The 20,567-nt window shown below is 46.9% G+C and overlaps 1 protein-coding gene across 1 annotated transcript in view; it reads left to right on the top strand.

Annotated features, from left to right (window-relative positions):
* Positions 1-10,511: 10,511 nt before the first annotated feature.
* Positions 10,512-20,567, top strand: part of VPS4A (vacuolar protein sorting 4 homolog A) — a 10,686-nt gene continuing 630 nt past the window's right edge. The window contains exons 1-11 of the mRNA XM_007449931.1: positions 10,512-10,678; positions 14,138-14,249; positions 14,350-14,497; positions 15,771-15,832; positions 15,930-16,049; positions 16,663-16,819; positions 17,396-17,544; positions 17,907-17,988; positions 18,416-18,635; positions 19,689-19,829; positions 20,313-20,567. The exon at positions 20,313-20,567 is cut by the window's right edge and continues 630 nt beyond it. Coding sequence (XP_007449993.1) covers positions 10,658-10,678; positions 14,138-14,249; positions 14,350-14,497; positions 15,771-15,832; positions 15,930-16,049; positions 16,663-16,819; positions 17,396-17,544; positions 17,907-17,988; positions 18,416-18,635; positions 19,689-19,829; positions 20,313-20,414 — 1,314 coding nt within the window. The 5' untranslated portion in view covers positions 10,512-10,657 and the 3' untranslated portion in view covers positions 20,415-20,567. The remainder of the gene's footprint in view (positions 10,679-14,137; positions 14,250-14,349; positions 14,498-15,770; positions 15,833-15,929; positions 16,050-16,662; positions 16,820-17,395; positions 17,545-17,906; positions 17,989-18,415; positions 18,636-19,688; positions 19,830-20,312) is intronic.

The raw sequence follows: 20,567 nt of genomic DNA, 5'->3' as shown, positions 1-20,567 counted from the left end.
AGGAATGCCATAAGAGGATGTGAGCACTATGGAGGGTGGAGAAGGGTAGCAGTCCAAAGATGAAAAAGAAAAAGAAAAAAAAAACCCCACAAATGTACTATTTGCAAAGCAAGAGCTATTTGGTTTGAGTGCAGCCTGACCTATAGGTGGGACATATAAAAGAGTACACTCATGAGCAGAGAGAGTTCTAATTGGACATTGTAACCTCATTGTCTTCCCTCTGCCCCATAAATGAGTTCTTCCCCCAGCTCCAGTCCCCAAAGTCTGATCTACTTAAAACTGGAAATTGAAATCTAGACTAGAATATATCTTTTAAGAGCTTTTTTATGTTTTGAAAATTCATAAATCTTAAGTTTGGTTCCATCTGGGATACGTTTGCAAATCAGAGAAGAAAGAAAGTATCTTGAAGATCCGGCTATGGTTTCTGGAAGCAGAATTTCAACACACAATACCCTCAGATAAGGGAGCTTAGACACTTTTGGCAGTGAGAGTATTATTAATCTGAGAAGTCGAACAATGCAGTCACAGACTTTTGCAGCAAAGCCATTTGGTGAGGTTTTCTGTGTTAGTATGAAAGGCTAAGCCACTGAGAATATTTTCTGGGAGAACTTCTGAGCCATGCTGCTCATTCCTTCTATGAAAAAGATCTGTTAAAAGGTATGATTAAAATGTGGGCAGGAGAGGTAAGCATTGTGTGCATTTCGGCTCATTTTGCTCAAGCTTTAGCTGTCATAGCACCAAGATCCATAGGTTTCTAGTATCTTTTGAGTCTTGATGTGAAATGAAAGTGTATGGAGGGTTTCCTTTAACCACTAGCGCCCCAAGAGCAAGAGCCCTTCAGCTGCTTGTTTAACATACTTCAGCAGCTTTCCAATCATGGGTGACCAGGTTGTTCTTTAATTGTGTTTGTGGGATTTTCAAACCACAAATGAAGTGCTTTTTGTGAATGGGACAGCCTTGATAAATAGGTATTTTGTATTAAGACGCCAAAATGTGGCAAATTATTTTCAAGTGATAACTGAACAGAGGCTTTTTTTTTTTTTTTTTGCGGTACGCGGGCCTCTCACTGTTGTGGCCTCTCCCGTTGCGGAGCACAGGCTCCGGACGCGCAGGCTCAGCGGCCATGGCTCACAGGCCCAGCCACTCCGCGGCATGTGGGATCTTCCCGGACCGGGGCACGAACCCGTGTCCCCTGCATCGGCAGGCGGACTCTCAACGACTGCGCCACCAGGGAAGCCCCAGGGGCATTTTTGATATTTCACATCTTTTATAGAACAGCTGACTTTTCACTTCTTTTTCATTTTGAAATAGGAAAATTGTTGAGAATGTGGTGGGTTTCCATGTGTAGAGTGGAAAGGAGCTGCAGAGTAGTGCCCCCTCATTCCGATGGACACTCCTCGTGCCCTCGGGAACCGGGGCTTAGACGTCTTCTCCACATTCCACACAGACGCCTACGAGCAGCCAATTGGTGTATGAAAATTCTTCCTCCTCATTCTCTAAAACGTGTCCGCTCCCTCTCCCCCCGAAAAAAAAAAAAAAAAAAAGGAAAGGAAGAAAAGGCTCAATTATACTTTTTCTGGAAAAGGTGAGTCCTTTCCTGAAGTCTTCAAACAAATCTTACCTGGAAATTAGTATCTAATATTTTATATGAAGAAATACTTTAATGTATGTTTATACAGTATTTATTAGGTAGTTGTAACTATAAACTCAGCTACCTAGTAGAGTTTCAGATTAAATATTGGGACATGTACAGGAATCAAAAATACTACTTTAAATGTCATTCACCTATTTTAAAGCCATGTTTTAGCACTTTTTAGGCTAGCTAAAGTCTGATAGTGCTAGTTTTTACCATCTGTACTCACAAAGTTTGTTATTGAAAATTATTGCATGCAGGAGGGATCAAATTATTTATTATATTTTTATAAGTGGAAAAATCTCTCTAACCAACAAATGATTAAAGTAGTTACTGATTATTTTCTTAATTTATCCTCCTAACAGAATGGTAACAAAGCTTTTTTCAGCCGATTAAATGCACTTAGCTAATAAACCAAAATTTACTCTTTAAAAAAAATTTAAACTGTGTGGAATCTGGACAAGACTATGTTTCTCCTAGGAAAAACACATTTCATTGTAAATGGTTTTGATGGACAAAAATGTGACCACTTTTGAGAAAAGGTTATAATGGATTTTTTTAATTTTGAGAGAACCTCCAGTTCTCCTTGTTTAATTTATATCCATATTTTTAATTCAAATTATCTTGTAAGCTGCTATGCAAAATCTATTAAAAGCCCTACTTACTCAAAGAGTTAAACATTTTTGAAGCTTTCAGGGAAGACCTATAGACTTAAGCACTTTCTCTGCTTTTTTTGTATCTTAGACACTTATGCTGAATTATGTTCTTATTATTTTCACTGGTTATAAGCTATTGATTGTACATAATATTTAAACCATCCAAATATCCAGCATACATTTCCATGTCGCTGCCATCCACTGTTGACGCCATGAATGAAATGGCTGGTTAGAAAGCCAAAGGTCGTTTTCTTTCAATATCCAATGAAGTAAAATGCTGGATCTCTTTGGTCTCAAAGCATATTGAGATCTGCATATCTGTGTAAGGAAAAGAGACTTCTTTGGGATTCTGCTTAAACTTTAAGTTGAATTCGATTATAGTCATATTCATTTGTTTTATATATCTCTATCAGGTATATTACGTGCCAGGTGGTATTATATCCTACCTTGAAATTGGAAATCTCTTTCATTTAAATTTGAATTCTTATTGTGGCTTTTTTTTTTTCTCCATTAGATCAAAGTAGAGGAATCTGACATCTGCTACCATTCTCTCTGTGTCCCTATTTTAATTTTTTGGTAATCTACAATTATTTTGTTATATATACTGTCTTTAAAAATTGATAGCAGCAGTCCCCCAACCCCTGCCCCCCTTTTTAAGCTATATATTTCACTGTGCTGGGCATAGAGACACTCAATAAATGTGTGATGACAGACAATTCTAAAATAATTATGCTGTATATCAGGATTATATGTTTTTGAGCAATATAGCTATTCCTATGGTATAGGGATATTCAGTGAAATTTATTTTACACTAGTAATAGACTACTTAAGTGGTTGATTTGAAACCCTTTCTCTAAAGCACACACATAGCACATCTCTAAGCACACACAAACACATCTAGCAGATCAGTGATAATTTCAAGTTAAAGTAAGGTACAATTAATAGACAATAGAACACGTCTCTTTTTGACACTAGTTAAACTGCCAACTGGAATGGTTGTTGTGTATTAACTTGAAAAATATTTTAACAAGATTTCTTCTTTTATAAACTTGATAAACGTGAGCTTAATTTCTTGTCACCTCTATTCTTCCTTTCCATTTTAGGTGACTGAACCAAAGCATATTCTGGTTTTAAAAGTGAATCTACATTTGATATAATGCATAAATGTGCCGTTTGTAAATGATTGCTTGCTCTCCAATGAACATTTGATTGTAGTCAACAAAAATCTACCAAATGAACTGTAATCCTTGAATTGCCACAAAGTAGATTGGTTGAAACTAAAAGGATATAACAGAGAAATGATACTTCATTTTATTGTAAGATTAGGTATTGTGGTAGATTTCTAACTTCTGAGTCCTGTAAGTACTTTACTCAGTTTTGTAATAATCTTACCTCCCTGCCATTGACACAAATGCAAAAGTTTTTGAGTCCCTCTTTATCCTAGTCACATGTACACCTTTGGAACCTGATTATCACCTCTTCCAAAGTGATAGAAGTCTCTTATGAATAGACAAAAGGTTCTGTGGGACCCTAGAGAAATTTTTGAAACTGCAAACCTACTTAATGATATATTAATTCATGGATTCTTTCATCTGATAAGCATTTATTAATGTACAGTTCTTCACAGGCACTCTGAAAGGTCCAAAAGAAAGTTCCTGCCCTCAAGTAGCACATAATCCATTACTTCTCAATCATACCATGCCATCTATTTATCAGTCAGAGGTTAAGTAATTAACCACCTCATATTTTTACCAAAGCATATCTGCAGTTCTGCTTATCTGGCAAATTGGAAAATATTTAAAAGGATGCTCAGTCTTTGATCCATGCCAGCATGAAAGAACTCCAAGCACATTTTAGTAGGTTGGTCTTTTCATCATGCATCATTTTTTAATTCAAAATCAGGCTTTAGTTTGGGAAGGGGACTAGTGTAGAATATCCTTAGTAAGATAAATTACAACAACGACAAAAAGTTAGCTCTATTGCCCAAAGTGGATCAATGAGAAAGTCTTTTTAAAGAAAAGTTTCTTTTAACTGTAAACAGAAAAGATAAATGTATATTTCATCTACCCACTTTATAGATTGTGCTGACCCAGTCATTTTCACATTTGCAGCCTTTAAACATCTCATTTTCTGAAAGTCCTTACATGTGGTAGATGGACTGTTGCTCCATCTGAGAGATCAAAATAATGAAGATATTTAAAACTTAGCAAAATTCCACTTATTCTACAACACTCAGACATTCAAACTCAGTAGAAAGGGCACCTAAAAAAAATAAGAGCAGTTGTGTGAATTTTTCCATATTTTCCTTCAGTAACAGTCCCTTTCTATCTAGCTTGCCTTCCATCTATCACTAGAGGCAGCCTTTCAGGCAACATCCTTTGTCATGCCCAGAAAGGCCCTGAGAGGTCAGTGATTGGAATGGCTTAGGGAACACAGTCTCATGGGCTCCTTCCCCTTGGTTTTCAGCGTCCTGGAGTTATGCATACAAATTAGGTCATGCCTTCAACGTCTTAGTCTTTACTTTAAACCTACCCTTTGACAGTCAGGTGCTAATGATTGTATACTATTGGAACCAGCACATAAGTATTGTCATGTTAAGTGTCTGTTCCTCCTAGGTTGGAAGAAGTGCTTTCCTTCTGTCTCAGTCCTGTTCAGGTGGGTGTCAGTTACATTTTTTCACCTCTGTTTTGTGAATTAACAGAATTTGGAGGAGGAGAAATGATCTAAAGTAAGTTTTGTGTTTGGCACAATCATCAATCTTGATGATACTCTTCACACCTTAAAGCAAACCTGCCCTATCATGAGAACCAATTTCTGATTGTTTTTCTCTAGTTAGGACTCCAGTGTTATGTTTACAGTCTGTTGGTTGGATTCAGCATGATAAGACCTGGGTGCCCAAAGAATCTGTTTCCCTTGTGGTACCAGACCCAAGGTCCTTTAGAAAATAATGTGGCAAACCACTACCTATAAAGGCCTGTTTTGGCTAATCTGTGCAAACTTTTATTATACCCTCTTGTATGTATTCTGTCCTACGCAACTCTCATTTTTTTAAGTATTAAGACTTAGAAAGCTAGGATGACACTTCTACAAAGAATTAGAAGTATGTGATATTCTGGTGTTTTCCTTCCTTTTGGAACCCTGTATTTAAACAAGACTTCTTTTTAAGTGTTGTTTAAAATTTAGGTCTCAAGTCTTTTGGCATCACCAGACTACCAAATCAAAACCCATGGCATAAAACAGGGCAGTATTTGTGTTCGTAATAATAAAAAAGCTTTATGTGTACTGTGTAAGTATAATGCATAGACAACACTTTCCCTTGAGTTGCACATCAACATAGAGCATTGTACATTACAATGAAATTTGCAACTTAAGGGTATTATATATATAAATACATATATACCTTTGTAACCTTTATACTGTAAATAAAAGAACTGCTTTTAGACTTGTATTTTTTCATTTTTTAATGTTAAAATAGTTTCAAACTTAAACAGGAAAGGTTTAAGAACAGTACAAAGAACTCCTACATCCGTGTCACCCAAATTTCCCAGTTGTTAACATTTTACATTTGTTCCATTACCCTCTCTTGTCTTTTTCTGCCATGATGCTCATCACCCTTAAATTCTCTAGTGTGTACTTTACAAACACAAGGACATTCTCCTGTATTGCCACCCTACAGCCCTCCCAATCAGGAAATCAACTTTGGTACAACACTACCACCCATCCACAGACCCCATTTAAGTGCTCCAATCATCCCAACAATGTCTCTTTTTCCCTTATGGCACAGGATCCTATCCAGTATCACATGTGTTTGGTTGTCACATCTTAGCCTCTTCTGGTGCCATTTTTGAACAGATTTAGGACAACTCCAAACTCTTAAAAACTTAGTTTCGGTTCTAGTTCTACCACTGACCATCTCTGTGATGGGAGCTTAATCACTGGATCAATCTGAGCTTTATCAAACTTTGAGTCACACAGAGGAGGGGCAAGTGAGAGATGGTTTCTCAAGAATCATGTTTGGAGATCACTCCTCCATTTATTTCGGTATCAGTCACTTTGTGTGATATCTCAGCAGAATTTTGCCCTGGCTCTACCTCTCCAAAATGTTACTCACCTGAACCTTGTTTTTTATAAATTTATTTTTTATTTATTCTTGGCTGTGTTGGGTCTTCGTTGCTGCACGCGGGCTTTCTCTAGTTGCAGCGAGCGGGGCCTACTCTTCGTTGCGGTGCATGGGCTTCTCATTGCGGTGGCTTCTCATTGCGGTGGCTTCTCTTGTTGCATTCTCTTGTCCATTCTCTTGTTGGAGCATGGACTCTAGGCACGTGGGCTTCTGTAGTTGTGGCTCGCGGGGTCTAGAGCGCTGGTTCAGTAGTTGTGGTGCATGGGCTTAGTTGCTCCGCGGCATGTGGGATCTTCCTGGGGTGGCTTCTCTTGTTGTGGAGCATGGACTCTAGGTGCGTGGGCTTCAGTAGTTGTGGCACGCGGGCTTAGTAGTTGTGGCTTGCAGGCTCTAGAGCGCTGGTTCAGTAGTTGTGGTGCATGGGCTTAGTTGCTCCGCGGCATGTGGGATCTTCCTGGACCAAGGCTCAAACCCATGTCCCCTGCATTGGCAGGCGGATTCTTAACCACTGCGCCACCAGGGAAGCCCTGAACCTTGTTTTTATTACTCCTCCTCCACACTGTTCATGCCCCCAACCAAGAAGCTCCTTAACAAATTGCTCAGAAACTACTCCTTGGCATGAGCCCTAGAATGCTGGAGTTTGTATAGTCTGATTTTATGAGGTTGTATTGGCTAAGGAGAGCTGATTCACTGGTCCAAGCTTGGGTTTACAACAAGTGCCACATCCTTAGCATCAACAGAACCCAATATAGAAAAGTGCTGTGCAAGAAAGAACAAATGGGCAGCCACTATGGAGAACAGTGTGGAGGTTCCTTAAAAAAATTATTGATAAATTTACCATGAGATCCAGCAATTCCACTCCTGGGCACATATCCGGAAAAGATGAAAACTCTAATTCAAAAAGATACATGCACCCCAATGTTCATAGCAGCACTATTTATAATAGCCAAGACATGGAAGCAACCTAAATGTCCATCGACAGAGGAATGGATAAAGATGTGGTACATATATACAACAGAATATTACTCAGCCATAAGAAAGAATGACATAATGCCATTTGCAGTAAAATGGATGGACCTAGAGATTATCATACTAAGCGAAGTAAGTCAGAAAGAGAAAGACATATATGATACCACTTATATGTGGAATCTAAAAAAATGATACTAATGAACGTATTTACAAAAGAGAAATAGAGTCAGACATAGAAAACAAACTTATGGTTACCAAAGGGGAAGGGGGAGCAATAAATGAGGAGTTTTGGATTAATAGATACACATTACTATATATAAAATAGATAAACAACAAAGACCTACTGCATAGCACAGGGAACTATATTCAATATCTTGTAATAACCTATAATGGAAAAGAATCTGAAAAAAATATATATCTGAATCACTTTGCTGTACACCTGAAACTATCACAACATTGTAAATCAACTACTTAAAAATAAAAAGAGCAAATGGAATTGGGCATTTGCAAGTCAATGACTTTCTACCTAAAATGTGGGAGCTGAGAATCTGATTTCTGCTCTAGTGAAAAAGAACATGAAGTTATTGATCTGATTCAGAATCAAGCCTAAACGTGCTCCATGTGCCAGCCCACAAATAACTTAGATTTAGTGCCTTTATTCCCCCTTTCCTTCCTCCATTCACACCTCCATCCCCAGCAATGGCAACACCACTGCAGAATTGAGTTGTCCTCAGAGCCTGTTTTCAAGCTAGCATCCTAGAAGAAAGTCAACGACCAGTGATCCAGTGGGATGGGGAGGCGTTCTGGTTTCCCATCAGAAGGACAGAAGTTCCTCTAGGATGCAGGGCTTCCTCCCGGAAGCTCTGCCTTGTAAAGCAGTCAGTGTCTGGACAGCAGGCTCACGCAAGACAAGCTAAGCAAGAGGTCAGAGCAGAGTAGGCAGAACAAAGGGAAGATGAACACAGCCAGTGGAACTCAACCCCGCCAGCCCTTGCTATGGGCTGAACTGTATCCCACCAAATTTCATACATTGAGCCCTACCCTCAGCGCCTCAGAATGTATTTGGAAATAGAGCCTTTAAAGGGGTGATCCAGTTAAAATGATCCCATTAAGATGGACCCTAATCCAATCTGACTGGTATCCTTATAAGAAGAGGAAATGTGAAAAAGAGATACCATGGCTCATGTGAACAAAGACTCTCAGGACACAGCAAAAGCGTGGCTATGTGCAAGCCTAGAAAAGAGGCCTCAGAAGAAACCAACCAACCCTGCTAGCACCTTGATCTTGAACTTCTAGCCTACAGAACTGTGAGAAAATATATTTCTATTGTTTAAGCCACCCTGTGGTATCTTGTTATGGCAGCCTTAGCAGGCTAATACAAACCTCTCTAATTGTAGGGACTTTTCATTTTAATTCTGTCTTCCATCTGGAACAGCCTATCAAATAAGTGGAGTTAATATGTTCTCAGTTTCTGTTTCGCACTTATCCACCCATTAGGTCCCTCTCTTTTGTTTGCTTATTAATTCTTTAGTTAATTAGTTCTTCCAGCAGATATTGAGTATCTGTCTTGTGCCAGGCCCCTGGAAAAGCCCCAGCCCTGTGCTCTCAATGATGCAAAAGCATAGTGACTATAACATAACATCATTGGTGCCAGACATCAAATGAAAGCCTCTCCACTCAGCCATCAGTGTCTAAAAGAGCAGTGTTTCAGGGTAGAAGCTGAGAAGCCATGATTTGGAGGGTGTCTGCCTCCTCATCTCACCCAGACTCCTCAAAGGCCTTGTCCTGCCACTCCTGCCATTATCCTGACTCCAGTGTCCACAGGGATGCTCAGCACTGGGCCTTTTGGTTCCTTGAACTCCCCATGTGTGATGATGGCCCCTTTTGCTCCATGTCACCGATCCTCCAGCTCCCATGGTAGCCCCTCGACTGTGTTATACCTGAAACAGAGAGCCATTTCCAAAATTAAAAACTGAAGCATCCCTCTCCAGTGTGTTCCCACTGTGACTATCCTTCAATCTTTGGAGTCCTCAATTAGTCCACTGACACTTTTACTTTCTCCCTATTCACTTCCCACCTTACCTGGCTCTGATTCCATTGTAGTACCACACTCACCAAACCTGTGAATTCTCTTGCTGCTCTATCTTCAAGGCAGCCTCATGGATGAACCCGCACTCGGGCGGCTGAGTACCGGGGAGAAAATTCCAAAGCAAATTGTCATCTCTATACATTTATAGAAGTGGCCACCCTTTACCAGGTTTGCCCTTAGCACAGTTCACTTGAAATGATTTCAAACCATCCTTACTCTCCTCACACCCCAGGCCTTCTACCTTCTCTCCCTCTCTCTCAGCAGATTCTCTTTCCTTCTAATTCACCAAGAAAACAGAATCCATCCAAAGGTACTCTCCTAACTTCTTGTTACCTTCTGGCCAGCCTAGGTAGGCAACTATCTTCTCTGCTTCCACTGTAATGTCTGCAGCCAATCCACCCACCTAGGCTTTGGTCCTATTTCCGTTGGCTAGCTTTCTTTACTAGATCCTTCCTATTGGTTTTTTAAACATGCTGAACTCAATGAATGTGAACAACCAATCTGTTCTGCCTAAGTTCACCTGGGTAGAGCCCCCAGCTTTGGAGGCCTAAGAAAATCACTTTCCTAAGGAGAAAAGTAGTATAAAGCAAAACAGAATTGGCTTCAGACAGCACCACCGGCCTCATAATAACCCGTTACCAGGGACTGAGCCCCAGTGTGGGGTACACTGTTTACATTAGCTAGCTCATTCATTTTCTCCGAAAGGCAGACAAGGTAGATACTAATTATTATTATACCCTATTAAACATCAGGAACCCAAAGCTCTGGGAAGTCAGGCTTATTGTGCGAGTAAAAACTGCCCTATAGGTGCTGTTTTATTCAAAGTGGGATCCAGGACTTGAGGATTCCATTCCGCTCTGCTTCTGGCCCCGCCCCTTCGGGCCTCCCGTCCCGCCCCACCCCCGACACGCCCCTTGCCCAGTCCGGGCCCTAGTCCCACAGCCACGGCGGGGAGCGGCGCCTGCAGTGCCGGTCGTGGCCGCCAGGGGGTAGCCGCGCGGCTCGGGCCCGACCGCTCTGGGCCGCGCTACTCGCTCGCCCTCGGACTCCGCTCCCCTGCGAGCGGCCACCCTACCCGCGCCCAGCGCCGACCCGCCGGGCTCCCCGAGCCGAACCAGCTCCTCGGCTCTCGGGGCCGGACCGAGGCTGCAAGCAGCGCCGCGGGGTGTGGGGCGGACCCAGGAGATGAAATGACAACGTCAACCCTCCAGGTACCTCGGCGCGGCGCGGCTCGGCCCGGCTTGAGGAGGCCGAAGGAGACGCGGCGGGGCCTGCGAGCGGGCAGGCGGGCGGCCTCCTCGGAGCCCCGGCCTCGCGCCCCCGCCCCGTAGCCCTGTCGTCGCCTCCGCCCGTTTCTCTTTTCTCGCGCTCGGAGCCAAGGGTCGCCTCTCGTCCAGAACGCCCGGCTCCCTCGGCCGTGCAGAGCCCCGAGGCCGCTACATGTAGCCGGCGCCCCGGGACTGCCCTGGGGATCAGCCTCACCCGGGCCTCACAAGCGACACCCGGGAAGCTGGGGCCCGCGGTCGGGCCGCTGGCTTCTTCTCCTCCTCCTGCTTCCCTTCGAACAAACCCCCGCTCCTTCCACGGTCTCCGATTTCCTCTTCTCGGCCAAAGACCCTTCATTCATTCCCTAGATCGCGTCGGGTGGTGCTGGGGTGGCGCCACCTGGATGCATGACTGACCCATCCTCCAGGTGCTGCCGGCCTTTGCTGGGCCGGAAAACAGAAACTGTTTTGCCTCAGACCTGAGCTTGAATCTCGGCTCTGCCACTCACTAGCATGTGACCTTGGGCGCTCGTTAGCTGATCTTGGAATCTCGGGTTTTCCGGCAGTAAAGTGGGGTAATACCCTGTATAGGGTTGTTGTGATAGTGGCTCTAGATTGAGTAAGTCAGGTAAAGCATTCTTAACACAGTGTCGGTTACATACTAAGTGCTCATTAAATGATGACAGACACAGTGCTTGGGGGAGTTGGGCAAGAGGTCATGGAAGAAGAGGCATTTGGCTGGGTGGTCAAAGGATGGAGGGGCATGCAGGTACCTGGAGGTGGAGGAGGGATGGTTACTCCAGGTGGACAAAAAGAGGGGAACAGAGGCGTGGAATACAGTGGGGTACTAAGCCAGGAATTTGCTGGAGTCCAAAGCCAAGCCCCACCATCCACCAGCAGAAGTTGTTATCACGGGTCGACAGACATGGCCTGCAGATCTCACCTGCCCAGTTTTTATTGGGCTTGTGAGATAAGAATGTTTTTTCCTTTTTTTAGAAGAACAGCTTTATTAAGATATAACTCACATGCCATACAATTCACCTATTTAAAGTGTACAGTTCAGTCCTTTTAGTATATTCATAGTTGTGCAACCATCACCACAATCACTTTTAGAACACTTTCATCACCCCCCTGATCCCTCTATTCCCCCTAACCCTAGGCAAACACTAATCTACTCTCTGTTCCTATGCATTTCCGTATTCCGAGCATTTCATATAAATGGAATTATATAATATGTGGTCCAGTGTGACTGGCTTCATTCACTTAACATCGTGTCCTAGCTTTTTACGTTTTTTTTGTGTTTTTTTTTTTTTTTGCGGTACGCGGGCCTCTCACTGTTGAGGCTCCCCCGTTGTGGGGCACAGGCTCCGGACGCGCAGGCTCAGCGGCCATGGCTCACAGGCCCAGCTGCTCCACGGCATGCGGGATCCTCCCGGACCGGGGCACGAACCCGCGTCCCCTGCATCGGCAGGCGGACTCCCAACCACTGCGCCACCAGGGAAACCCGGTTTTTACGTTTTTAAGTGTCTGAAAAAAGGGATATTTCATGATATGTGAAAATCATGAAATTCAAATTTCAGTATCTATAAATAAAGTTTTATTGGAACACATCTCTGCTCATTCGTTTACATATTGTCTGTGGCTGCTTTGGGGCAACAAAGGCAGAGTTGAGTAGTTGCAACAGAGATTGTATGGCAGGAAAGTCTGAAATATTTACATTCTGGTCCTTTACAGAAAGTTTGCCACCTCCTCTGTTAGCACATCTTTGTTACCCTTTTCTTCCATCCTCATCCTTTGGCACACCTGTTACTAGAGATTCAGCAGGGCTGGTAGTTTTATTTGTCACCTTTCCATCCTGTTATGCAAAACTGTTCGTCTCCAAGTTGCAACTCAGTCCTCTTGTATGTGAAAAACTTTATGGTTGCCAGAATAGCCGAATATACTCTGAGGTGCATTAATTAATAGAGTATCTAGAAGGAGGGAGGGGATGGGCCTGCCTTGCCATGTGAGAGGCAGAGCATACCTCGAGTATCGTTCTGAACCCCCCTTTCAAAAGGACAGACCCAAGCAAAGTGTATAGAGTGGAAAAGTCCAAGGAACTGGGGGGGGTGTTCTGGAAACTAGAAGCCACTGGTGATAGGAGCACCCCTTTCATGTCTATCTGGAGGAAGGGCCTCGTGGGGGAGAGTAGACACGTGAAGCTTGTGGTTAAACTAATTATGCAGGAAGGTTCAGGGCGCCTAGCCATTGTCAATTTGTAAGTATTGTAGGGAGCTGAAGCTTGAAAACAGTAGCCAACGCTCACCTTTCCTCATCTCTTCGACCTGGTGAGTTTGTTTTACATCAGCCTGGCCTAATCTATCCCAGTCTGTTTGTTCTGTAGCGCTCCCTGTGTCTTTCTGAGACTTCTTATTTTCAGATGAGAAAGGGCTGCACAGATGCCCAGGCCCTGCCAAGAGCTGGTCAGGAGGCTTATTGTTCACTGTGGACGGAACTGTGTGTATACAGTGGGTTCTGCCTGCCTGGTGTCTAGTGCTGTATCAGCCTGCAGAGGATAATTCTGGTAGTGCTTCCCAGGTTGGTAAAGCTGTGGTTTCTAAAACTGGATATGTAGTCGTGGGGCAGCTGCCTGAAAGATCCAGCATGCTTTAAATTCAGGGCAGAGTACAGGCCTACAGGGTTTAAAGGTTTACAAAGGCTCTCACAGAGTTCTTAGGAGGTTCCAGAGGATCGCTCCCCTCCACTGGCAGCTCATATGTGCCTCTGGAGTAAGCACACACTTTTCTTCCTGGATCTACTGGTGTATTGAATCACACATCTAAGCATCCCTTCCCTAGGTCTCAACTTTAGGGAAACTATCTTCTCTTTTCAGCCTAGAGAAGTGAGTTGGGCCAGTAGAAAGAAGCAGAGATCCCTTTAAGTCCATCTCATGAAACTCTTGGGTCGATGGAGGACTTTCCTAGCTGGCTGGCTCCTCTCTGGCCCATGAGGTCAAGGGCGGTGTCTGGCCTCCATGCTGAACCACACAGCCATCAGTTGGTTCTGAGGTTTGCCCTGTTGCAGGCTCTCAGTCCAGGTCTATTTCTCTTTCCCCCAAAGCTGTGAAATAGAAAGTGAACTCTCCCTTTGAGCCCTAACCTGAGATACATGATCAGGCTTCTGCTTGACTGAGAAGGAGGTTGCTTTTAACTGTATGAGTGTATTGTGAAGAGGAACGGCTGTCTTTTAAAGCTTCCTTTCAGGGCCTTTCTAGTTGATGTTGGACAAGTAGGCCAACATAAAGGTCTGTGACTGACAGAGTCCCGGGCCTGGCAATATCTCTTATCAGTGTATCCCTGCTGCCTGGAACCCAGGGGCCTTCTGGATCTCTTGGGAAGCACTGGGTTATATGTTTTGCCTTTCCAGAAAGCCATTGATCTGGTGACAAAAGCCACAGAAGAGGATAAAGCCAAGAACTACGAGGAGGCCCTCCGGCTCTACCAGCATGCCGTGGAGTATTTCCTGCACGCTATCAAATGTGAGTCCCACGTGGGGTCCTCCCCAGCCGCAGAGCCCCTGTGAGAGGAGGGCGGGCACACGGGGGCTCGCAGGGGCCCCTACGTGGTTCCTCTTTGCAGATGAGGCACACAGCGACAAGGCCAAGGAAAGCATTCGAGCCAAGTGCATGCAGTACCTAGACCGGGCAGAGAAGCTGAAGGATTATTTACGAAATAAAGAGAAGCATGGCAAGAAGCCAGTCAAAGAGAACCAGAGCGAGAGCAAGGGGTGAGTACGGAGGAGCGGAGGACCTGGTGGGGACCAGAGCCCCCACGAACAGGTGTCTGTTTCCTGTGTCGCCGTCGTCTTGGTGCTGATGCTGCTGTGGACTTTCCCAGCACCTTCCTTTTGGGAAATTCTATTCATAATAGTGATAATGCCTGCAGCTGCCTTCATCAGACACTTTACAGGAAACTTCCACTTGTCAATACATCATCTCATTGGATCTGTATGGAAAAGCTGTGGGCAAGGTGGGGAGCCAGACTCTGAGGATCTAGCCCAGTTGTGCCACTTCCTAGCCGTGTGACCTTGGACAAGTGCCATGACCCTCCTGGGCTTGCAGGTTCCTCATCTGTAGGAGGAGGAAGGTAGTGGGACTTCCCTCCTAGTGTTGCTCTAAGGAGCAAATGAGATGATGCGGGTAAGGCCCTGAGAAGAGGGCTTGGAGCGCAGTAAGGATCGAATAAACGTCAGCTGCTGTTATTCTTATCTTCATCTGACAGATATGGCAGCAGACTCAGAGAGGTTCAGGGATGGCCACAGAGCTGGTACTTGATGGAGTCTGGACCCACACCCGGGGCCTCTGTTTCTGACTTTAAAGCCAGTGTTCCCTCTACAGCCTGTCACCTCCCATCTGTGGTTTGAGCACAAAGGCCAGTGGTGTCCTGGAGGTGAGGGGAGGGTGCCCAGCTGGGGAGTAGGAGAGAGGAAGGTGGTATGTCAGCTGCCTCCCCAGAGTGGGAGGCCCTGCTCCTGGACGGAGAGGACACGCCTGTGCTTAGACTGCCCAGAGTACAAGACACACTGAGGTAGGGGCAGGAGGGCAAGCACCTTCAGGAGGGCTGGAAGAGTTTTAAGGCTGGCAAGTTACTTATGTCCGAATAAGGATTGGCCCTGGAGGCACAGCCACTTGCTGTCCTGATTTGAGTCCCTATGAAAGGCCAGTAACAGCTCCAAGTGCTTGCCTGGCTGCTCTTGAAGTCCAGCCAAAGCACAGGTCCCTCACCAGCCTTCTAGAGAGGACACATGCCGCGATTCTTATGCCCTTGATGAAGAAGCGAGGGTGGGGTATGAGAGTGTTTCCTGGAGGATCCAGAGGGGAGTGCTGATGATGTGAGGCCCTGACATCCCCGAGGTGCCTGTCTGTGGGTCTCTCACCACTGTTGAGCAGGGAAAGCATCTTTTTAGCACCAGACTAGCAGCCAGAGCCTGGCCTTGCTCTGAGAGCCCCCTTGCCAACTGCCTCTTGCTCCAGCCTGTCATCTTCTGTCTCCTTTCCCAGCAGCGATAGTGACAGTGAAGGGGATAATCCAGAGAAAAAGAAATTGCAAGAACAGCTGATGGGTAAGAGGCTTGAGGCCTGTGGTGATGGGAGGGGGACGTGGCAAGGAGCCCCTGGTGAGTTGGGCTCCAAGTCGAAGGCTCTGCCCTCATCTTGCAGGTGCTGTCGTGATGGAGAAACCCAACATTCGGTGGAATGACGTGGCCGGGCTGGAGGGGGCCAAGGAGGCCCTCAAAGAAGCTGTCATTTTGCCAATTAAATTCCCACACTTGTTCACAGGTAAGAGTTGAGCCACTTTAGGCCCAGATGCAAAAATATCAGGCTTCTGGGAATTCCCTGGCGGTCCAGTGGTTAGGACTCTGCGCTGTCACTGCTGTGGTCTCGGGTCAGTCCCTCGTCGGAGAACTAACATCCCGCAAGCCGCGTGGCATGGCCAAAAAAGAAAAAAGAAAAATCAGGCTTCTGAGGCCACCAGCTGAGGGCCTGCATTATGAAGGTGTCCAGGTGGCAGATGGTGACTCGGCTCCCTTTTGCCCTTAGCAGGCAAGGGCCCAGGGCCTGCTCATCACGGTCATCTACTCCTTGGCTTCTCTCCAGTGTCAGAAACACTTTTGTGGCTAGAACTTTGACTTGACCATCTCAGTGGTAGGCAGGGTCAGGAACCAGTGCCAGCCAGTGTCACTTTGCCAGGTTCTGGGGGTCATGAGCCAGGGCTAGGATCAAGCCCTCGGCAGGTGATTTAGTTCCCTTTGCTCCTTTGCTCCTAGAGCAAAGTTGTCATGTAGAACTTTTCATTTCTGACTGTGTTTACCGTGACTGAGGCCCCTCTGCTTTTTTCTGTTCCCTTTCCCCAATCAGGAAGAAGCTTACTTCAGTTCATTCTTTCTCGTAGGCAAGCGTACCCCTTGGCGGGGAATACTGCTCTTCGGACCCCCTGGCACAGGGAAATCCTACCTGGCCAAAGCAGTGGCAACGGAGGCCAACAACTCTACCTTCTTCTCTGTGTCCTCCTCAGACTTGATGTCTAAGTGGTTGGGGGAGAGTGAGAAGTAAGTCAGCCGCCAGGCTCCACTCTCCTGGCAGTCCTGGCAGCTGCTCGTGGTCCAGCTTCCCCGCCCTTGGAATCACCTCCCAGAGGAGCCGCTGTGGATGGCCGGGAAGAGTAGCTGGGAGAGGGGTATCTTGCTAGCTCGTCAGGTGGGACACGGTCCTCACAGAGCCAACGGAGACTGGAAGGGAACTTGGGAGCCCTAAGTCCTCATGAAAGGAAGGGAAAGGCGCTCACAGTAACTGGGTTTCAACTGAGTGTTCTCTGTTGGGGACTTTATACAGTTAACTTATTCCCCACACCAGCTCCCATTTTGCAGATGATCAAACTGAGGCGGAGAGGAAGGGAAGTGACTTGTGCTCAGACCAGAGCTAATGAACGGGGCTGCCAGGATTTGAAGTTGTTGCCAAGGCTTGCTCTTCCTCTCAGTGCAGTGCTGCCAGAGGATTTGTTACCACCATTTTTTCTGTCGTCTCAGCCTCTCCGAGGGAAGGGCGAGAGGAGAGGTGGTGCCTGGGACCCCGGCTGGGCATGTGTGCAGGTGTCTGGATCCCAACCCTGTGTCTCACCCTCACAGGCTAGTCAAGAACCTGTTTGAGCTGGCCAGGCAGCACAAGCCCTCCATCATCTTCATTGACGAGGTGGATTCGCTCTGCGGATCCCGCAACGAAAATGAGAGTGAGGCCGCCCGAAGGATCAAAACGGAGTTCCTGGTCCAGATGCAGGGTGTGTGCCAGTCCCGGGTCCCCTCCCTGGTTCTCCTCCCCACCTAAAGCCAGCCTAGGCGTCATTATTTAGCTGTGGCTGGATCTGACTGTCCTTTCAGTGGAGGGGATATCAGAGAAGCACTTCTTAGCTCCTTCTCATTGAGGAGAGGTTACTGCGGCCTTGGCCGGCCACCTCTCCACCCCTCCCAAGGCAGGCAGGGCTGTAAGGCTCTTCACCCAACTAAAGCCAGCCGGGTCCCTGACGGTGGTGTCACAGGGACAGCTCCGGTTCAGGATGCAAAGTCCCTGAGGTCCTTCCCACAGGTTCTAACTGATCCTTGCAGGTGTTGAGTTGGCGTCTGTGTTTCCCTTTCTCCACAGGGGTGGGGAATAACAATGATGGGACTCTGGTACTTGGTGCCACAAACATCCCGTGGGTTTTGGATTCAGCCATTAGAAGGAGGTGAGTGTTCCCCAGTAGGAGCCAGGGCCTGAGATCTGTCTCCAGCCATGGTCAGCCTGCTGCTGGCAGCAGGGGGTGCAGCCTGACCCCGTTCTGGCGGCTTCTGTGTTTCCCTTTCTCCACAGGGGTGGGGAATAACAATGATGGGACTCTGGTACTTGGTGCCACAAACATCCCGTGGGTTTTGGATTCAGCCATTAGAAGGAGGTGAGTGTTCCCCAGTAGGAGCCAGGGCCTGAGATCTGTCTCCAGCCATGGTCAGCCTGCTGCTGGCAGCAGGGGGTGCAGCCTGACCCCGTTTCTCTGGCGGCTTCTCCGTGTCTGCAGAGCCCTTAGTGAAGCCGGCTTCTGGAGGGCCCCCCAAGCCTCTCCATTGAGCCCACCCCCCCATCCACTCTCAAGTCATGCCATGTGCTTGTCTCTCTAGGTTTGAAAAGCGAATTTATATCCCATTGCCAGAGGAGGCTGCCCGTGCCCAGATGTTCCGGTTGCATCTGGGGAGCACTCCTCACAACCTGACAGACGCCAACATCCACGAGCTGGCCCGGAAGACGGAAGGCTATTCGGGCGCAGACATCAGCATCATCGTGCGGGATTCCCTCATGCAGCCCGTGAGGAAAGTACAGTCAGCGACACACTTCAAAAAGGTGAGTGGGCCAGCAAGGAATTGCTTAGAAAGTGTCACAGGAAAGGGGATATTGGCTTTCTGGCTGCTTGGGTGACACATTTTGGGTCTCCTGGGGAGCCAAGGGTAAGTGCATGGTGAGCTCTCTGACTCCAGGGGCTGGGGTTACACCTGCTTCCACCTCCCCTGCAGTTCTGGCTGGAGGGCGACCATCAGATTGTGTGATGCTAGAGGACAGGGCACCGTGACTGTCACCTCTGCCACCCCTGCAGTCAGCACTGTGCTGATGCGCGTTGTAGACCCTGCTGCATGTCTGAAAGCAGTGGGTGCAAAATCACACACCATGAAGAGGAACTCCATTCATGCAGCAGATGTTTGTCAGGTGTCGCCGAGGGTTCTACTGTGTGCCTGGCACTGTTCTAGGTGTTGGGGAGACACTTGTGACCACAGCAGACAAAAATCCCTGCCCTGCAGGAGCCTCGTTTCTAGTGGGGGAGACAGACAACAAACAAAATAACGACTCTTTTCTTAGAGGGTAATGAGGGAAAGACAGAGCTGGGGAGGGAGGTCTGGTGTTTCTGAGGTTTGGAGGGGGTGTGGGTAGGTTTCACTTTTAAAGGATATGCCACACTGGGTGACACTGAGTCAAGAGTTGAATGACGGGAGGGATTGAGCCTTGGGGATATTTGGGGAGATGTTGCCAATGGAGCACGCAGCCTTCGGCTGGAAAAACATTTTGATGTCACTGCACTTGTGGTGAGATTTGATGGAGTTGATGAGGAAGAGGAAGCTTTCTAGGCATTTGGGCCACAGATTGAGATTCCAGAGAATAGTAGCTGGAATAGCATGCTGATCATGAACCTCTGAAATCAGACTTGGAGCCACACTGACTGCCCAGCCCAAGGGTTTGAAGGAGCCCATCAGTCAGATCAGACTGATGATCTAGAAACCCAGGCGTTTGTTCATACCGTGCTATTACCTTCTGCTCAGGACTCAGAAACCTGAGTCGTCCTGCCCCTTCCCCAAATGCCATGAGGCAACCCCTCCAGCCAGTCAAACTCCTGTTTGGTTTCAGGTCTGTGGCCCTTCCCGCACCAACCCTAGCATTATGATCGACGACCTTCTGACCCCATGCTCACCAGGGGACCCAGGGGCCATGGAAATGACTTGGATGGATGTCCCCGGTGACAAACTCTTAGAGCCTGTGGTTTGCATGGTAAGTGGCCGGCTGGGAGAGGACTACACAGAGCTTGTTTTGTACACAGAAGGAACCAGTAAATGTCTGTCAGCACGGTTTGATTTGGTGCAGTTGCATAGGCAGCCTCTCATCTGACTGTTCCTGGCCTCTCCTTATCCTGGTCTTGCCTGTTCTGTGAGGCAAGTGTTTGCCATTGGGCCTGGTGTGGTGGGCGTGCAGTTGGAAAAGAGCTTCTCACATGAGTTAAGAAATAATGGGAACTTAGATTCTCTCAACCGGAAGTAGGCCATCTGGAAATGACATGAGCTGCCTCAGGAGGGGAGCGTCCCTACCCCAGGAGGCCTTCAGGCAGAAACCAGGCAACGGGAGTTCTGCATTAGGGGCTGGGGCGTGACCTCGGCGGCAGGGCTCTTCCCACCCTGGACTGCATGGGGTTGAGACTAAGGCAGGCTGAGGCCCTGGAGCCCAGCCTCCCTCACCCACAAGCACTTGTCTTTGCAGTCGGACATGCTCCGGTCTTTGGCCACCACTCGGCCCACCGTGAATGCAGATGACCTCCTGAAAGTGAAGAAATTCTCAGAGGACTTTGGACAGGAGAGTTAAAACCTTCTTCACATGCGTGATGGTGAAGGTGGGAGTTGATTGGGGTCAATCCATAGTACTCCCCATGGCAGTGGCCAGACAGGGATCCAGGGCTTGTCCTAAAGTCACTACAGCATCCCCTCTGCTGTCTGGCCATCAGCTGGGGGAGCAGGA

Source organism: Lipotes vexillifer, unplaced genomic scaffold, assembly GCF_000442215.2.
Source record: "Lipotes vexillifer unplaced genomic scaffold, Lipotes_vexillifer_v1.1 scaffold1235, whole genome shotgun sequence".
Lineage (NCBI taxonomy): Eukaryota > Metazoa > Chordata > Mammalia > Artiodactyla > Lipotidae > Lipotes > Lipotes vexillifer.
This window is presented reverse-complemented; position numbering and strand designations above follow the sequence as displayed.